Source organism: Sturnus vulgaris, chromosome 3, assembly GCF_052056855.1.
Source record: "Sturnus vulgaris isolate bStuVul1 chromosome 3, bStuVul1.hap1, whole genome shotgun sequence".
NCBI classification, from domain to species: domain Eukaryota; kingdom Metazoa; phylum Chordata; class Aves; order Passeriformes; family Sturnidae; genus Sturnus; species Sturnus vulgaris.
The window spans coordinates 45,464,825-45,485,021 of record NC_142245.1 but is presented as its reverse complement, the minus strand read 5'-3'; the positions used below and the strand labels follow the sequence as shown (position 1 = coordinate 45,485,021).

General features: G+C 42.7%; 1 protein-coding gene and 1 long non-coding RNA gene across 3 annotated transcripts in view; one reads left to right on the top strand and one right to left on the bottom strand.

Annotated features, from left to right (window-relative positions):
- Positions 1–20,197, bottom strand: part of SLC35F3 (solute carrier family 35 member F3) — a 163,068-nt gene that overhangs the window by 47,336 nt on the left and 95,535 nt on the right. The window contains exon 1 of one of the 2 annotated variants that reach the window (XM_014874965.2): positions 13,669–13,848. The exons of the other annotated variant lie outside the window; for it this stretch is intronic. Coding sequence (XP_014730451.2) covers positions 13,669–13,744 — 76 coding nt within the window. The 5' untranslated portion in view covers positions 13,745–13,848. Of the gene's footprint in view, positions 1–13,668; positions 13,849–20,197 lie in introns of those variants that run through there. 2 annotated transcript variants of the gene reach the window in all.
- On the top strand, positions 12,721–16,047 carry LOC148224317 (uncharacterized). The gene is made up of 2 exons (XR_015802364.1): positions 12,721–13,259; positions 14,362–16,047. It is a non-coding gene; the product is annotated as an uncharacterized LOC148224317 (long non-coding RNA).

The following is a 20,197-nucleotide window of genomic DNA, read 5'->3' as shown; positions in this document are numbered from 1 at the left end:
AGGTACAGCAGCAAAGAGATAAACATCTAGCCTTTTTGCATGGCTTTCAGAGAGATAAGGATGTTTCTGATCTCTCCACTTATTTCAGTTTTCAATAGAAGGTTGTGTGGGCAGCCTCACACATAACAAGAGCTGCACCAGCAAGGCAATGGTTTGTCCGAAGTTAAGGTGACCTTGTATTAAACACATAATGGAAAGGTTGCAAGCCACCTGCCAAATGTTTGAATTGACACACAGACTGCCTGTGAACGCTCGGCTCATTCAAAATAATTCTAAAGCATTTTCTTAGTAATACATTGCTTGTAACTGATGCCTCTTGCCTCACTTGCTGCACAGACCAGTGTCAGGGTTCAGTTAATACCAAACAAGGGTACACTCATTTCTTTTAACTTCACCATGTAATGGGCAGTTTCTAGCGCCCTCTTTGCTGTCCACCACACAAATCCTAGAATGATTACCAAATTTTTCCTTTCCACTCAAGATTTTCTTCTAGGTGTTGTCACTGCAACACCAAACACTTCACACACCTTGATTCCAGCATCCTTCTTTCCTTGGACCACTGGGCTTCTGGGCACAGAAAAAACAAATTCAGGAAGCCAGAATGCCAAACAAGAGCTTAAGAGGAGTTTGTGCCTCTGTGTCAATGCAACTTCACTCAGAGTTTACATTTTTGAAATTGTTTGGTGAGGTAGGCAAAAATGGTCCACCTTCTTGAGACAGAGAATGGGGTATCTGCCATATGCATCTTTTTTGCAGTTACTCCCCAGGGAAACAGGAAACCAGGATTTAAACCACTCCTGCTGAGATATTTAACATTAGGGAACGTGCCAAAAACCACTAGGGTACATGAGATTTTAAGATGAGTAGGTGCTTTGTATCACAACACTGAAGCTGTGCTTTTTCTAAAATGAGAATCAATCACAACCATGCACCAGACACTCAGCATCTGGTAATCTAGTATTGATAGACAGCCCACTACAGACACTGTGGTGAAGATCTTCCCCCCATGAAGGGCTGAAGCCACCTGCTCAGGTCCCCATTGTACTGTGCACAGTCACAAGAGCCAGCAGTTCATCTGGACAGCTTGCATGAATATCACTGCCTTCTACTCTGTTCCATGGCAATTGCTCCCTAAAGCTGAATTTACTGATGTTTTCTCTGCTACATAGGCAAAATTACTTGTCTAGGTATATTTATTTTTGTGTTAAACACACCAACAGAAACATTTGCTTTCAGCAATAGACAATACTGCATGTATAACTTCTAAAATGTACCTGAAAGGTTAACTTTCTAGGGATGTTCATTCTTTTAATGCATTTACAGACTGGAGGGACTAAAAACTTATCCCAAGCACAATGGATTTTGTGATGATGGGGTAAAAATCACTGTCTGATGATTAACAATTACAAGCTGAGACTTGTGTCAGTATCTGTAGTATATGTCAGTGAAACTTTATTGTGTCCTCATGATTACTTGTGCTGCTGGACAGTTAGATGCCAAATGGGTACAGACTTCTCCAATGGATGCACCACTGACCTGGAAGATACCTGTGACATAATCTGTCCCCAAAAAACATATTTTCTTCAGAGAGGGTGGACCCTACAGATGATATACACTCATGTGGTCTCATCCTCTCACTTACTGTGGAGGACACTTGCCTGCCAGCTGGCAAATACAAAATCCAGAGCTGTAGTTTGCCTTTTCTAGTCCCTGTGTCTCTACTGGGGACATTTCCCTCACCCAAACCACAAGTGCACATGGGGTGACACTAAACCTACACGTAGCTGAAAAGCTTATCTCTCCCTAACACTGCACAACAATCAGCTGGCAACAGAATGCACATGAATTTAAAGATGGCAAAATGTCTTTTTGGAATCGATGAGGCAGGACACTGAAGAATTTCAGTTCCACAGAGTTTTAATGTGTTTCTTCCATTGCTTCCTGCAGCAAATTACTCTGTATGCTACTGTATCCCCCAAAAGAACAAATTAAGATACTGAAGTAGAGGAAAAATGCCTATCTTGCTTTTACTAATTTTGTTTTTTCATTGTCCCTTTTGTTCACACATTTTCCTTTTTCATAAATCCCAAATGGAACCATTCCTCCTCCCTCACTTTCAGTCCAATCTCTCTCCCGTGGCATTCAGAAACAAAGGAAGGAAACCATCTCCAAAGCTACTGCCAATGCCATTAGCCTCAGAAAACAGCTGTCCTTTTGTTTCTTCTATTATGGCTAAGACTCCCCTCAGGTGACTTTGGATACCTGTAGCAAGGACATCTATACCCAAGCTATTTACTCCACAGACCCAGCTAAAGGCTATGAAGCAAAAGAGGCATGGGACATCTTTAAACCATTAAAGGTAACACTTTTAAATAGGCTGTCCAGGCCTCTTCTGAAGCCTATACAAGAGTCTTAACACTCCTGTACACAGCTAGACAGGTATAGGCTTACTGTAGGACCACACTGTACCTAAGTGTGTGTATTAAAAATATGATACTGATAAAAACAAAGAGTGGCATTCAGTTTGAGACATCTGCCGTGCCAACTTGTGTATCTGAGACAGTGATTTACACTTTCTGCATAGTTAGTAGACAGAAAAAAGACATTTCCATAGCACGATCTATCCCTCCTAAAGCAGATGATTAAAACGAGCCAGATGAATCACTCCCTCTGAGTGCTTGTTTCTCTCCACCAGCTCTAAACAGTCTGGGGCGACAAGCTGGAAGTAGGTGTCTCTGCTGTGGGTGTCTGAAGCTGGGTGAGATGAGTCCCACCTCTCCACTACTGCTGTCAGGAACAGAGGGTAAAGCCACCACAGACAGCGCTGGTGGACTCAGAGCTGTGCGGTGCCACATGAATATATTTAGCTGTCATCAATGACCTGCTTTAGCTGCTGTCAGCTAGTCAGCAACTCAGGAAAGGAAGAATTACACAAGTGCTGGGTGCCCTTTCCAACCCTTCAGAGTGAGAAACTGACCCTTTCAAACTAAGGTCCTGCCTATTAGGGACCAAAACATGTACCTAATGATAATGCACAACCCTTCCAGGTTCCCTAGGCTAGGAACGTGCTTCAAAGTAAGCATATCTTTAAATAGTTCTTTAAATCAGGCTTCTGGGAAAAAAAGTTCTGATAAAAAGAACAACCCTCACGGGTCTCTCTGACAATTATAAATGAGACATCTTGAAGGTATTTCCATTTTGCCAGCCTGTCAAATGTTTTGTAACTGCTTGAGCATTGCGCAGAACAAATTTGTAAAGCTTGCAAAAATATATGCTTATCATAAAGAGGGGAGGAGCTGAGGGAAGTCCTGCAAGACAGTGCTTGATCCTCAGTGTGGTTAGAGCTCTAGAAAGCTGTGACATGCAAGGGGATCAGGGCCAGATACTACCCAAGGCATATTCTCACAGCCTTGAATGCCGCGTGACTTCTTCACTCAGCATCTACTACATGGAGAGATCAGTGGGAGACAATTAGTTCCAACATACCTGAGAACAAACACGATTACTTCTGATGGTGGTCTTCTGGATACCCAATATTATTTGCCTCAGTAGCAGACTCACAAACCCCTCAAATTTTGTTTTTATCCCGTTCCTGCCTACCACAGTTTTTACCCTATTCCTACCATGCTAACCATGCGTTTATTTGAACAAAGCTGTTAAAAAACAGCTGAGGCATCATCCTGTGAAGAGAAGATGAAATACCAAATTCATTAAGTGATTTACATCTCTAATTACCACTGTAGCTGTCTAAACCTGAAATGTTGGTATTTGTTCAGATCCGTTGCTCAGGCATTTTCTTCACGGTCAGTCAGGTTAAAGAGGGAGGTCTCAGGGACTCACTGGCTGCCTGGCAGACCACCCAGTACCTAGTCCAGCTTTCTTGTGCCATTGTCAATGGTGGCCTCTCCTTTCACAGGTCATCCTGGTGTCTGGTTTTGAGAAACTGTTAATATTTAATTTCGGAAGCCAATAATCTCCATGTATCAACCTTCCCACACAGTTGTAATGAGAGCATGCACAGACCAACTTCTGCATCAAGGGACATTCCCTCATTTTCCAAATTAGCTCTAGCTTTGCCAAAGCTGCTTGTAGCAGCTGTAACCTCCTCACAGTCCCACCAGAGCTCATCAGATGCCAAAGAATCTGTTCCTGGGCATGCCAAAGGACCATGACTCCTAACACCCATAATACATCTCTTACACCCAGACTCTGTCAAGATTTAAATACACATTTGAGAGTTCCCATCTCTCATTTTAGGAGTCACCTCCAAGAAATATTTCCATTCTGTATTTGAAGTCATTGCTGGAGCAAGGCTAGGTCCTCACTTTTCCTCCTCTGGGCAAATGACCTCCTGAATTTATGCTCTCCTAATAAGTAAGGATGTTTTCTATTCTGAGCCAGCCAGTTTTACTGTTGTCTGGGTTCCCCTGGCCTTGGAAGGCCTTTGGCAGATGGATTTTCTGTTCCTGGCAGAGGGGTGGAAGGCTGCTCTATGCACTGAGCTACTGAAGAGGGTAACACACTCCACCTCTGGTTTTTGAAGGACAGGTTTCAGCCACTTACCTGCCTCTTGAAACAGAGGGGTAAGTGCTAAAAAGAGTGAGCAATAGTTAGGATGGACATCTTAGAGATATAAAGGACAGCATTAAGTTCTGGGCAAACCAGATAATTCATCCTGCAGTCTCACCAGTGCTCTCTGACAGTGGTCACCAGGCACATTGATAAAGGAGATGCAGCTACCATTTCCAGGTTTTGAAGAGGCTCCCGATAAAATCCTACTCCAAATGAGCCTTACAGAAAATAGGCAGACAAGGAAAGTGCTGGAATGGATAAAAGGCTCAGTACAGGATAGGAAACCATTGAGGAATATACACAGCAATGGGGGAAGTGGCCAAAGCTCTGCAGAGGTTTGCTGTGGGAACTGCACTCTTCACCATTAACCACAGTTACCTCACCAAGGGAGTGAGCCACAAGGAGACAAAGCTTCCTAATGACATGAAGTTAGGCAGGTCAGCAAGGGCAGTGGCCAGCTGCAGGGGATGACAGACTGTGTGACTGGGTCATACATTGGCAGATGGAGAAGTGTGCTGATAAAGAGGTGCAGGTGGGAGCAAACAAACTGCTGCACACTCAGTGACGGCCTCTGGCCATCAGGGATTATGAGCCCTTCACAGGATGCTCCATAGAAAAGGGCCACTCGCTGCTCAAGAGCAGCAAAAACAAAGCAAAATAACTGCCAAAAATTACTAGGAGCAAAGCAGAAAAAACTCTTTTTCTTCATCTGGCCAAGCTGCAGCTGTCAGCACACCCACACTGTGAGAGATGAATGGCTAGAAAATACATGTTCCTGTTCAACTCCACCAAGCTAGAGGCAGGACCCGATGGGCTTCTGGTCATGCCCATATGGCAGGTGTGTGTGATTTTTGAGGAAGCTGCTCCTGGGTTCCTACAGGAAAGCTGTGAGTCCCTGTGGGTGGCTGGTGGGTGGGACTGTAACACAGCATTGGAAGGACTTTGGGTTGGCTCACAGTTCCCCAGTTTTCCAACCATGGTCAGGCTTAAGATCTAAAAGATCAGTACTCTATTTTTTATTGAATATCAATTAATGTATCACAATGTAAAATGACAAAAACCTATAAAACCTTATTAAATCAGTTTTAAAATTAGAATATTTGGTCAATGCAGCATTGCACAAACGGATTTTTAGATGCTATTTGAGATAAGTTTTAAGTGTTTTCTTTAAATACTTTGCTCTTACAGTATGAGATAAAAATAATTTTACTTAATTTGATCATGAAATAGCATTACTAAATTAAGAATAAATTAATATGGAAAATAGTTTTAAAGTCCACAATATAATTATTTTAAAAACACACCCAGAGTAATAACCTATTAGGTGAGAAGGTCTGAATTTGCTTGAGGCTACAGAATAAGGGATGTAGCTATATGAAAATAGAGAAAATTGCATGAACAAAAACTCAAACCAAGAAAAAAGTGTTCTGAGTTCAGACTCTCTTCTGTTATTGAAATTCATAGTATAAATTAACTAATTACTAAGTGTTATAATGATCTATGCAGGCTATTCGAACTTGTCTGGTCTTCTCATCTTAATTTCAGCTGGGTAGAAAATAGGACTTTTGTTGACTGACAATAAAGGTGATTTTCACCTGTGGAAATCTGTCCCGTATTACTGATATTACCAGATCATCCATATAGCTTGATTTGTATCAAACAGGCCTAAGTTTCTTGTAGCAGGTACTCTCATATCCTAAAGCATTATTCACAGATATAGTGGGTTTTATCACTGATGGTTAATATATATGAATTCCTGTTTTATCCTGTGCTAAATATTGTATCTAAACTTACTAAGAGCTGGAATTAAATAATCTCCACATATTTTTGAAGATATGCCAAATTCTCCTCCCTAGCATACATATGCCTTTCTGCCTCTGTCAAATGTGCTAGCAAGGCTTTCTGCAAAATACATATTCTAATTCCTGTTAGTGATATATAAAAAGAACTGAAAAGTTATCAACTTCATACTGCAGCAATTTGGACTTTAATACATTTTACTCATCTTCAGAGGCAACTGCCTTGAAATTCCATTAAAAGTACTGCATTCGAATGGGCCTCATTATGATATTCTACTTTGAATTTCATGAGGTGAGGAGTTCCCCCAAATACTGTCCTTCTCATTATTAATCAAAATTCATGACTGGAGTCCAAAGTGAAAATGGAAGATGTTGGGTGCTTTTTACAGCAGCAGCATTGTGGGACTGGAAAGTAACCACATGCACGGAGTAACCATGATTATAAGTTGCATGGTCTTGATATTATCCTGCATTCTATTCTTGAATAAAAATAGGACTGAATCTTACAGTGAATTACCTGGCAAAGCCACTGGGAATTTCACCACTTACTTCGAGGAGTTATGGAAGCAGAACTTCTCTTGGAACAAAAATCAGATATGAGCAAAACTGTATTCTGGGCAAATTTTGATCAGTCTGCTCAAATTTCAGACTGAGCAAAGGGTTGAGAGATGGTAAAAAAACAGGCTGAATTCTCTGCAGGAAACTACTGTAATAATTACCCAGGCACTCGTGTGCTACATATCTTTCTTGAGTAACAGTTTCATCTCCAAGGGAATTCAATTACTTATATACTAATATAAAGAGCACATGTATATCAGTGCATATATACAAGGAGATAACTGTGCTAACTGTGAAGGCTTTGCAGACTGCACTTTATCAAAAACTAGACAATGTTCTTTCATTCTTAAGGAGCCTTTAAACACTTGGAGCTCCCTGGCTTCCAAGTAAGTACAGCTTTAGACAGAAGACTGCTGTAGCAGATTGGTTTCTTCCATAGCGAATTCCAACTCCACCTGATTTTTCTCCTGGAAGCTAAAGGCTTAACCTGCTAATGAACCTCAAAAACAATGCTTTTCTTAGGTCTTAAGTTCAGATCAAGATAGTTGGAGCATCTGCTCTCTGTCAACCAATAACTAGATACTAGTGTGGACCTGACATGGACTTGAATGTGCTCACAGTGGTTAGAGTAATGCACATACATCCACAGAAGTCCCTACATGATTTACTCAATGATCTCCTGGAAGGAAGAAGAGATGCCTCCTCACCTCTCAGCAGCAAACTCATCAAAATCCAAGTCTCCTTTAAAAAATACAGGTTTGGCTAGGCCCATGTGGGCACTGAGGTACTCAGTATAACTCCAAGCAAAAATACATTACATGCAAAATCTCTAGTTTCTATTTTCTCTCTGATACTTGCCTCATCCTCTTTGCAGTGAGAAAGGCTTTTGCAACCCACTATTCCTCACTTGTTTCAGTCAGCTGCAGAAGACAGACTCATGCCTTTTTCAGTCACAAATTAAATATTACCCTTACTGAGAGTTGTGCTAGGGAATTTGAGGTGATTGTGGAAAAGGCATTTCGAGCTCTTACCTCCTCACTTCTGTACTCTCCATGACTGAATGACAAGGCTTATGGGGTTCACACTTGTTTGGGCTTTTTCATTTGAGGAGGCTTGGGGTCAGAAGTAGTGATACTGAACAAAACGTATACCTAATACTTCCAGAAGAGTCAACACACAACTTTTGTATAACCAAAGGGTGCTTGATCTCATGTCAAAATTCATGCCTTGAGTAGGGCTCACAAAATTTCCAGGCTGGGTACCCCTGCATTATGTCCAGATAGAGAGGATCCATGTATTTGGGACCAGGCAGCTAACATGGGAAACTGAGTACCTGATTTCTCCAATAGATGGTGGGCAGCTCTGCCTAGAAGCAAGCCAGCTCTGCACTGCTAAAAACACCTTGTTTCCTGTTGCCTTTGATCTTATGCCGCAGTGGCTGTCAGCAAAGCTCAGTGAAGACTACAAAGTAAAGCTACTCTTTCATTGGCCAAATTCCTGCTTCCGCAGGATGCTATCCAGGTCTGCAGTGGCATCTCACGGTTTATAATTAACAAAGATTAACTGGGCTGTGGACTCAAGGTTGGCAGTGGTGCTCCAGCCAAGCGGAGAGAGCTGCTTACTACATTAGTGAATGTGTGGTACTGAATATAATGTGCTAGGAAAGCAACAACATAAATAATCCTATATGTGAGCCTTGTTGCTGGGAAATTGCTGGGGAATACATATTGAGCTAACTTAGACTCTTATGTTGATCTAGGAATCTTTTCGGAACTCTGGCTTTTACTGAACTACAAATCCTACTATTTATGATTGTCAGCCATCAGGAAAGAAGGACAAAATTTCTCTTGCAAGATTTATAAAATTAAAATACAGGAGATAGTGAATAATGCATTCTGGTGACTTCATGTTTATTTTTTACTGGTTCTTGTTCCAACTTCTCATGGGAGAGGTCTATAATTAAATAGGTGGATTAGTAATCTGCTTATTTTTTGAAAGCAAATGCCTAAATTGATTCAGGATGACTACAAAATGCACCTTACTTCTTTTAAGGACTAGCGGGTGAAATGTAACAGTCTGTGATCTATGGAAGGACTGAGAAGATGATCCAATGGATGCTGTCATTCTTAAGTTCCATTGTTGTAAATGAAACTACTGTTTGTCCATTCTATGTACATACTGTCTCATTTCAGCCACTAAAGTAAGGAAGCTTAGATCAATCTTTAATAACTCCTCTTTCTGCTTTGTGATTCATTAAAACTCTTGCTCTGGCATTAGTTTAGTAACAACAAAATGGTCTTATTTTATTTTTGTATCATTTGAGGAGGGGACACAGTGCAGAAGTAATGAGACACCTCCAAACCTATAACTCATGATTTTGCACAGGCAAGATGGTAGATGAAACAAGCAAGGGGACATGACAAGCTAGAGGGACTCCCCAGTGAGCAAGCTAGCACAGCTAAGAGCAGCTCATTTTGAGACTGTTTAAAGCCTAAGAAAGCATGGTGCCATTTGGGAAGTGAGCCAGGTGTTATGCAACAAGAAACTCCTCACGCCTTTGGAACAAGATCTTGGCTATCCGCTCAAATATGCTGTTGTGCTAACTGAAAATACTGCAAGGAATACAAAAATTGAGCAAAAGCTGCCTTGGGCCAAAGCCAGAGTGTAATTACTGTCCATGTGTACTTAACACTCAGTACCCAGAGAAGAGGGTACTGCTTTTCTGTCAGCTGAGTAAGTGACATTATCTTTATCCTGCAGTAATGGTGTGCATGCTGGTACGTCCAAAGGAGAAGCAGACACACAGCAAACCTAAACTCTCATTCATGCGAATTCATCACCATCACCTTCACCAGTTCCAGTCAGGAGAGTGAGAAAACTGCTACCATAGGTAAGGAGCAAGAACCAGGTGGGGTAAAGTGCCCTGACTGCTCACAGTAAACACTATCCCCTGTGCAGAGAGGCAGCCTGAACAAAAGCGAATACTTTGAAAGTTAAGTTCTCCATGCAGAAGCCAAACCAAATTCCTTGACAAGGCTGCTTCAGTGGGGAAGCACACCCAAACCCACAGCCCGGGCTGAGCCACCAAAACACCAGCCTCTCCTGCTCACCAGCTGCTATTGTTTTCTAGGATGCATGAGCACTGCATAGGTCTGTCATGTATGGCTTTCATGGGAGAAAGACCAGTGGCCACCAAATCTTGCTTCTACAGTTGTCAAGCCCTGGGTGAGATGTTTACAAGGCCTGCCCTAGTGCTCAGTTGTACAAGCAATTCCTGACTACCAAAACCTTCGGATGCCATCAGCAGAACGCTGCTAATAGTTATACAGTATTTACTCAGAAATATATTTATGCAGCATTTGGGCTCATTTCCTGAAAAGGAAGTTTTAGTCACTGATTTTAATAAACGAAGGCTTCTCTGACTCCTGTTGCATCCATTCATGGCCCTCCTATGGCAACAAAGATATGTGTGGGAAGTTTGGGGCTCCATTCCTATCTGCTGTAGGTCTTTTCTTGCCTGCTCTGTGAAAAGATGTGCTGCTTGTTTTTCGGCAAGTTGCTTCATTCTGCAGTTTCTCAGCTGCTCCATCTGCAAAATGAGGATAATAAGAATCTCCTCTCTTAAAGAAGCCAACTGCTACTCATGGAAGCTTTTGCTGTGCTTGGGATCTCTAGTTTGTGCTTGCTAAAGAAGTGAAAAAGATTTATTATTAAAATGATTACAGTGTTGATATGCTTGTGATGAATTCTGTGCAGGCATGCAAATATACAAAAGGCCAAATTTATTTCTCATTCGTACTTATACAAATTCCCTGCAACTCCAGCAATGCAGGCAAGGTTACTCCAGCTGAACATGTGGCAGCATCTGGTTCCACAGCAACTCAGTTTAGATGTTCACGTGCAATAATTGATAGCAGAGAGGTGTCATTTGCCTTATAAGAAACTTGGAATATCACCAGTCACTCATTCCTGACAGAACAGTGCAGAGGAAATATGCTACAGGGGAGGCTGAAATAGCATTTCCTTGGTGCTGAAAGCCTGGGAATATGCAGCTCCTAGTAGGGGCTAATTAAGTGGAGGATGTATTTTCTCTGGTGTGGTGATTGTTCTGCAGTTCTCTGTCAAAGCTGAAGTTACCTGTCTCTGGAAGATCCCAAGATGCAGAGCAAGAATGGAGATATTTACCTGCAGAGGATGAGAAGTCAGTCCTCAAAGCACACTGTGCTTTCATGTACAAATAAGGTGAAACCAGTCACTTGGCTGGTCTGGGAGGAATGGCCACTGCAGTGTGGACAGAAATTGGTGAGAAAAACAACAACAGAAGGAAGAACAAGCATAAAACAGGCATCAAGCCTACATTTCTCAAAATATGAAGGGTGTACAGTGGTGCCAGGCACAGAAAACACATGGTATGGTTACTGCCTGCCTGAGCAATGCATGTAGACACAGTTGTCTTGAAAGTGCTGGTACAGCAGGCTCCGAGCATACTGATGATTCAATCTCCAAAATAATTCGAAATGGCAGTCACGCTTCTGAACGCACAAAGTCCTTATCTTCCTTTTAAAGCAAAGAAGTCACTGCACCAGCAGGAAAATAGAAGGAATGCTGGAGGGCTTTACAGCAATGCATATCAATGAAAGGCTCCTCTTGGCTAACCATCCTAGAATGAAACATATTCCTAGTGGTTCTGCCAGAGATCCTTGAAACGCTTTGATGGTGGTTGATAGGGGAGAAAATAATCCTAACTATGAAGCAGATGAAAGTTTTTGCTGTCTTGCTTTTGTAGCATTACCCATGCCTTTGCAATGGACTTGGACTACCAGAGGAAGACAAATCTTTGCCAGAGGTACAGCAAACCAGGCCAAGGGTAGTCAGCAGTCCACAGTGTGCCAGCTGTCTCACTTTATTTTTGCCTATAACTACATGTTATTATTTTTTTATATGGGTTTGACACCAGCTGGCAAAATTAGTCAACATTAGTCTGAAAGGAAATGTTGTCAATTGGTTTGGAAAACAAAGGTCTCAAGCAGAGCCAGCCTGTTTCATAAAGAGATGGAAGAAACTCCATTCACCATCAAGGCAATTTAGATTTTTGCCACTGATGATAAAGGAAAAAGGAATCTGAAGTAAAGAAGGAAAAGTCCAACTAGGTCAACAAAGTCCCTGGTGGGCAGCAATAGGGTATCTGAGAGCTGGTATGCAGAGCAGACATGGAAATGCTTGAAAGGATTCAATTTTATGGCACAGTGAAAGACTGCTCTGCTTCTGTTTCTATATAAGGTAGGTAATAAACTGTATTTGAACTGGTAAAAGAGGAATGAGATGACCCACATTTCAAAGCTGGAACCTGGTAGGTTATTATTATTTATGATTCATAAAGCTTGTGCAGTGCACCAAAAGAATGGGAGGCAAGATCCTTGCCCAGAGGAGCCTCCAATGCAAACCTTGAGAGAAACACTCTATTGTGCATGGGGTCAACTCCATGGGCTTTTAAAAATTCTAATTGTAGTGTAATGAAGATCAGGCCTGCTCTTTCTGTCAGAAAACTGGGATCCCTTTTCCTATCTCAGCAGTAGGTGATTTTTATGTTATGGGAATGCAACAGATGAATATTTTGTGAACTGAAATAAGAACCTTCAGGTACCTCTTACTTTCCACTCTTACTTGCTGCTTTTGGTTCCTTTTCTGCTCTTGCACATTTCAGCATTTTCTCACTTTCTGCTCCACAGAGCTTTTGCTACCATTTTTTCTTTTCCTTTATTAATTTCTCCGTTTTTCAGTATTAGTTTTTTCTTTTTCATGAGCCTTCTCTGGAGTCTCACATTCACATTTTATGTCTTACCATTCAATCATTCTCCTTTTTCAGCTGTTCTTCCTCTTAGTCTCACTCTGCTCATCCCCTCTCTTCCATTCCCCCTGGCCAACCCTTTCCTTTCACCAACTCCATTCTCTCAACCAATGACATACCCCCAAACCAGTGGTATCCCCCAAACCAGCAGCTTTCCTTTTGCTCTTCCTTCAGGAACTGAGCTCTGTATCCATCCTTCAGACCTGCACCCTGCCTTCGCATCACTCCTCCATCTCTAGGACATGGCTTACAGGTTTCTTTCTATTCAAGAAAACAGCTCCTCACCCTCAGATTTCTCCAGGAGCCCTCCTGAGCACATCAGTGTCATTTTCAAGGTCCCCAGCCATGATCCCTGAAAGTATTCAAAGGTCCTTGTGGTCCCTAAAGGTCTGCCAGCCCCTATTGCTCTTTGACTCTTATGCCCCTCCTGCCCATAAGACTCCAACTCCACGGCTACCATGCAGCTGGATTGGCAAACAGAGGTAAGGACAGATGGCTGGAACACGGGGCTGCGCTCCTCACACCGGGAGAACAAATCTGCCGAGCATCTTCCTTCCCTCCCGCCAAGGGTCCTGCGTGGCAGGCACTTGCCCACGGGTTTGGGGCTGCTCCCGAGCCCCGAGGGGAGGTCCGGAGAGGTGCTCTGCCTCTGGAGCATGAGGAGGAAAGAGCCGGGGCTGAGCAGGGCGGTGGGCAGGGGTAAGCGCCGGCGATGCCCGGCGGCGGGGGAGCTGCGCGCCCCGTGGGTTCCCACCGCCCGCCCACGAGTCGCGCAGTCCCCCGCAGCTGGGCATCGCCCCAGCTCCGCACTCGGTCTCCGCGGAGCATCCCCGCTCGCTGCACCCGGTCTTCCCGGGATACCCTCGTCCCGCTCCCAGCGACGTCGTTTACCTTCCACTTTGGTGAGGGTGAGGACGGGGCTGTTGCAGGCGCTGAGCGGGGCCACCCTGGCCGAATGCTTCTTCATGGCGAGCCCGTCGCCGGCGGCAGCTCCCCGCCACCCCGCGCCTACATCCTGGCGCCGCCGGAGCCCTCTTCGGCGGCGCTCCCGGTTCGGCTCCCGGCCCGCCGCCCTCTGCCGCAGCACCGGGCGGCGGGGGCTGGGGCTCGCCCGCCCGCCCGCTGCCGCTCGGGGCTGCTGCAAACCCGACGTCACCGGCACGGCCCCCCCCCGCCCGCCCCCAGGGCTCCCGGGGCCGCCCCCCGGGTCGAGGCGGGGGAGGCGCCCGGACGCCGCGGCGAGAGGCGCTGCGGAGCCCCCGGACGGCGCCGGCCCCCGGTCCGGCTCCGGCGGAGGTCGCAGGGAACCGGGACCGTAATGCGGCTGCGGACACCGCTCCCGCTCCCGCTCCCGCTCCCGCCGGTGCGCCAGCGCTCCCCGGAGCCAGCCGGGCTCCCGAACCCGGCCGTGACTGCTGGCGCTGGGCTACTGCACCGCACCGAAAGGGCTCCTGGCTCATCACGCTCTGCTTAGTTCCCTTCGCACTGTCTGAGGGGAAAGGAGAATTTACACTCTCCGAAACAATTAATTATTGACTCATTACCCATTATTGACTTATTACCCTTCCTTTGTTTTCCTTCAAGTCCAGCCGCTATTCTGGGTCAATTTTCATCCGTGCCTTTAGTAATTTCTGCCATCCTCGCCACAGACTTTCTGTTCCTGCTGTATGCTTTTGGAGGGAGACCAAAACTCGACCCAGCAGCCAAGATGAGATGCTCCATGGATTTACCAATAATACTCCAACACCTGCAGTCACATACTCTACATCTTTCTTAACACAGTTTAACAACTTCTTTTCGAGGCACGAAATGAAGTATGTCCATATCTACATGCATTAATAAAACGTCATATGTCGCAACTGGATGCTGCTTGTATGTAGCAACGTTTCATGGAGTTTTTGGTTTTTTCAGCAATCATTTTAAGATCCCCAATCATGACCTACCAACAACGTGTGATAGAGCTACCCCTCTGTCAGAACACAAAAAAATCTAACCAGCATTAATTAGCAAGACAATGCAAATGGATTCAGGAGAGAACACCTCATAACGAATGAGTATGAAAGATGTAAAAAAGATTTATATCACTGTATCAAAGCACCAGAATTCACAAAATGCTGTGCACAGTGACCTCAGCACCTTTTGCTCCTTGTGATTTTTTCTGTGGAGATGAAAATACTCTGCAGATTTACCAGGTTCCACACTGAGATGCGTCAGCAGACAGGGCACAAATACTCAAAATTTCTTAAGATCTGGTCAAATTAAAATGAGTGTACTTTGCAAACAAGACTGGGCAGCCATCAATAGTCTACAAACATTCCTAAGTATTCTTTAATTATATAAATAGTAGCTATTGAAAATCAGTCCTGACAGACTTTTCAGGAAACCGTGGGAAAACACCACCGTACTTCTGCTGGCTAGAAAGTTCTTTATATTTAAGAGGCAAGCTCTCTCAAGGGGTCAGACTCACACTTTTAGTTTGCGTGGGTCTCATCGGTTGATCTGCAGTCTGATGAAGTTCCAGGGTGTTTTGCACTTCCTATGCCTCTTCTGTGCAACCTTTGGGATGAACCTTATACAAAAATCATTAGGCTACTTTCAAAGTGATTCTTCTGAAAAAAATAATCATTCACTCAGTGCTAAGACCACAAAATATCAGCTTGGTCAAATGAAATAAAGGTGATCCCGGTTTTCATGGTTATTTCCAAGATTTTTAGTAGAATTGTCTGACCAATTCAGCTTCCTTGCATGTTACGGATAGTAGGCATTTGAGAACCATGGGTCTGTCTTGTTTCATTGCACTATTTAGTCTCAACCAATTGGTTTCTGGATATTGAAAGAAGTTACATAAAGAGAGGCAGATTTCACCTCAGATGGTTCTGTCCATGAAATATTTTGCAATGTTGCAGTGCCTGTTATCTAAGGATTTCAAAGCACATTATAAAATATTAACTCATTTTACACTGCCTTTGGGAAGAAACTTCAGGATCACTGGCAGTTAAAATACAGCCACATAATTTAAGAGACTTCCTTAGAATGAGATGACAAATAACACCAGAACTTGGAGAACTCTGGTTTCTGCTCTGAGCAGATATTCCAGGATCATCTCAGCCTCTCCTATATAAGGAGGAAAACACTAAATCAGCATTTTACATCCAAATGTCATCAATTTTTCCAGAGGTAAATGGCTGTGCAAGGATAATCACACTTCTCTTCTGGTTATACTTGTAATCAATGGGATGGTCGTAAGAATTAAAGGATATTTATTAAATAGTCTTTGTTGTTGAGCACTTACAGTCTTTGCTTCTGGAAGGCTTATGGTCTCTTATTTGTTGAAGGAAAGACATGGTAAATACATTATTTAACTGGTAGGATGGTGCTGCTCACGTAGAAAATCACATTGAAAAAATGGGGTTTTGGATGACATGTTACTTTAACCCTGCACACGTGTAACATTTCAGGGTTTGCAGAGTTGTTAACACGTTTCAGGCTTGCAATGCTTTATTTAAGCCCGGAACTCCAAATGTCAAAGACATGTTTGGCAGCGAGTCTCTCCCATGGCTGGCTGGCCCCCTCTGCAGCTGATGCTGCAGGAGAGCTAAGAGGCATCTTGTCCTGCTTCCTCCTCTGATGATGCCTTGCATGGCCACAGCACTCAAGCTTCTGCTCCTCAATGTTCAGCTTAGTCACCTAGAGAAGCTTCCAAAGCCGTGGAGGACATTCAGTATCCGACTAAGACTGGTTTCAAACTGGGGAGAGGACATCCAATCACTTGTGGGCTCTTGGAAACCTTTTGCCTGATGTGTGTGTGGAGTACAGCTGACTTGCATACAGCTCTGTTCAACTCCAGAGTACTTTCACAGTCTCTGGTTTCTCTTGCTGCCCTTACAGGCACACACATTTACACCAGAGATCCACACTAGGCCCCTGTCTTACACTGTGCATGACAATACCAGCCACATAGCACAATAACAAAAAAGTTGTGTTTATTTAATGAAGACTAGGGTGCCTGAGGACTGTGTTCCAGGGACTCTTCTGTGAAAGCTGCATTTGGCAGCAGGCTTGTTACTTTCTGTAGCTGCAGCATCCCCACCTCCCCACCTCCTTAACACATTTACTGCTGGATTACATTTAATTTCATTTAGCATAAGCATCTTATAGTATAAGCAAATCAAAATTGATTCACATGGGGTAAAATTTCAAGTCAAATTTATGTCTTTTTACCTTTAAAACATCATTCCTATATTCAGGAGGCAATGGAGGAGAAGCTGGTGGATGTCTGGGCTGTGGACAGCTTATAAATGTGGAGAGAAACTCTCAAATCTTGGAAACTGGAGAAGGCAGATTATCACTACCAATCAAGAGCAAGGATGTGAAAAATGAAAGGTCAGTTTAAAAATTCAGGATATGGCAGTTAGAATTTTCCCAGTTTGAAGAATTTGTAGACTTTGTAATTTAATGAAACTAGTTTTGTTAGAGTTGGTTACTCTTCTTCATTTTAGATTAAAAAATTATAGTAATTGGGTTGGTTTTGTACGTATAATCCTTTATACAAGTGTGCTTACACTCAGCATCACACTGCTTGTAAACCTGTGTATCATAACCACTTTCCTGAAAGATTCTTTATTCACACAGGAAGGTAGAATCAAGACAAAAGTAAATTCTCAGCTATGTATGCTACAGCCTTTGATTTTTATCCTATTAGCTAGTTTGTTTAACCAACATGAAACACAATGCCCTGTTGCTAACAGGCACAGTTGGTATTTCCCCAGTTCAGACATTTTCATGTTTAGTGTACTCATTAATAGGACATTTATTAATTTATGTGATTGCCTTACCATTGAGGGCAATAATTGTTACGCTTAGCAACCTTAAAGGAAATGGAGCGTGGATTTCTACTTGTGTAGCCTAATACGCTCCATCTCATACCAGACAGAACGAATTCATCTGCTAGGAGTCAAACATGTACACAAAAGCAACACTGGCCACAACCTTTCAGGAAAAAAATTATCCTTTCCTCTAGTATATTTGAAGTAATTTGGGGAATATTCTCCACAAATAATTGTTAGTCTCTCCGTGAGGAGGTTGATCTACTTGAATGCTGTGTTACTTTTGGTTGGTTACAATAACTAATAACTTTATAATCTGTTTCTGTTTCCCAGCTCTCAAAAACACAGATGTCAAAAGCACATTTCCAACACAAATATTAGCTATTTTGGAAGTAATGGTTGCTATCCTGCAATCATTCTGAAATCTGCATTGAGATGCTCTATCTGGTGACCATCCACCACTATTCTGTTTGCAGCCTCCTACATTCACATCCTCCACTCAGAACAAATTCACATTTTTGTCAAAATTACATACAGTTTTTCCCTGCAATATTAACCTAGCTGTAAGGACAATGTCTTTCTGATTTTCCCTCTTCCAAAATAGTTCAGTTACTTTTAGTATCATGCCTTGAATTCAGAGAACAAGGCTGTGAAGGGAAGGAGAAAGGAAGAGGAGTAGTCTACAGTGCTGTAGAGTCACTGCTATACCTGAATGCCTTCTCTTCAAATTTGATCAGAAGAAAGTGCTACAGATAGCACTGAAATGTGAGGTGTCCATAAGGGCTGCAGGTTGTCTACATGACAATATATCCAACAGTTCCTAGATAGAGATGCAAAGTCCTGGTGAGAATATCTTCCTTTCTTTTTTTTTTTCACCTTCTGTTTATAACTGCTGTAAGCATTACTGGAGGAGACAGCACTGCTGGATTTTATTTCCACGTCTCATGAAGTATTAACTATTTCCAATATTTTATGAGAAGCTCTCCTGGGTTTTGTGCATAAAAACCAGCTGCATTTCAAATAATACTGGTGAATTCCACAAAATGTAAGAAAAAAGCTAGATTTAATCCCTGAATTTTAACACCCTCCTGGGTTTATGTGGCAATTGCTTTTCCTTGTGTATTTGTATATGGGACACTGTCTGACTATAAGACCTAAATCACCTCAAATCATAAAAAATACGTTGTTACACCATCAACCTCAACAGTGCAGCAACAATTACTTCTTAATCCTTTAATTATCTAGAATACATACAGTATTAAAAATAACTGGACATCACCTCTACATTCTTCACCACCAGCCCACTCCTGTCCAGTTGTTTTTGTAAAACACTGAAAGTGAAATGCATTTCAATAGTTGTGCATGGTTTCTGCCATCATAAACAGTGTGTAAGCTGAGCTAAACCTCTACTCCTGAAACCCTACACTTTAGGAGGACTTGGCTTCTAACAAAGACACAAAGGCCGGGAGACCATGTTTGCCAGTAGCTCACACTTTGAGCACTGAAGGAAAAGTAGGTGAAAAACATCTGAAGCTGGAATATATGAAGACAGAATTAAAATATATAAAACCTAAACCACAATTTTAAAAAGTATCTATTGTTCAGACTCTGGCTCAGAAAGAAAATAAATAAATTCAGTCTGTGAGGGGACCTTTTTGTCCTCAAAAAAAAGGTTCTCTCAGAACTGTCTGAGCAAATAAGCACAGGCTCCTGGCCTCAAACATCCAAAAACAGACCATAAGAACTGAAGACAGAATCTTTTTTTTTTTATTTTCTCATCTGAATATTTACAGAACTCTGCACTGCCCTCCCAATTTGTATCAGGCAGGACAGGAAGAAGAGATGAGATGAAAAAGGAGCATCTAAACATCTTTCAGAAAATAACAGTAAAGATACTTCTGAGGAGATATATTCCATATTTCAAGGCACTGTTTCTACAGACAGTGCTCTAGGATGAGGATCACAAAATCTGTCCAATTTAAGTTTTGCTGCCAGCTCCTTGAACAAAAGATTCGATAGGATTTAAGCAGTCCCAAAGGCCTGTGAAAAGGAGAGGGTTTCAACCTACATAAATAACTTGCCAGATATTTGCCAGGAAGAAAATTGCTGCCTACCTAATATACAAGGATGTGTAAGAGCCAGCAGATCCAGACTGATTCCTGTGTTGCCCTTTTACCAGGAAGACTGATTTTAAACACTTTAAATAACTACATTCTTTCCTGTTCTCCTGTGTATACTCTGCACTTTGTCTTCTTCTTTTTTAATTGTCAGTATTTCTTTGGTTGGTTTTTTCCTTTCCATTGTCTTTTCTCTTTCATGTCTTTCCTTCATCAAATTCTTCCCCATGCTGATACTAACAAGCCTGCAATATGAACTGGATGCCACATCCACTTATAAAGTTACACAGACAAACAGAAAAAAATAATTCAATTGTGCCATCTTTTTTAACTGTTCATGCCCATCACAACTCCTAACAGTTAGTACTGGGATTTTTGCAAGTGTCTTAGACCTCACGATTTACAGCTTCAAAGTAAATTTGCTGAGCTGTCCAGAAGCTGTGTGCCTCTCAAGCTCTCAGACCCTTTGCTCTATGA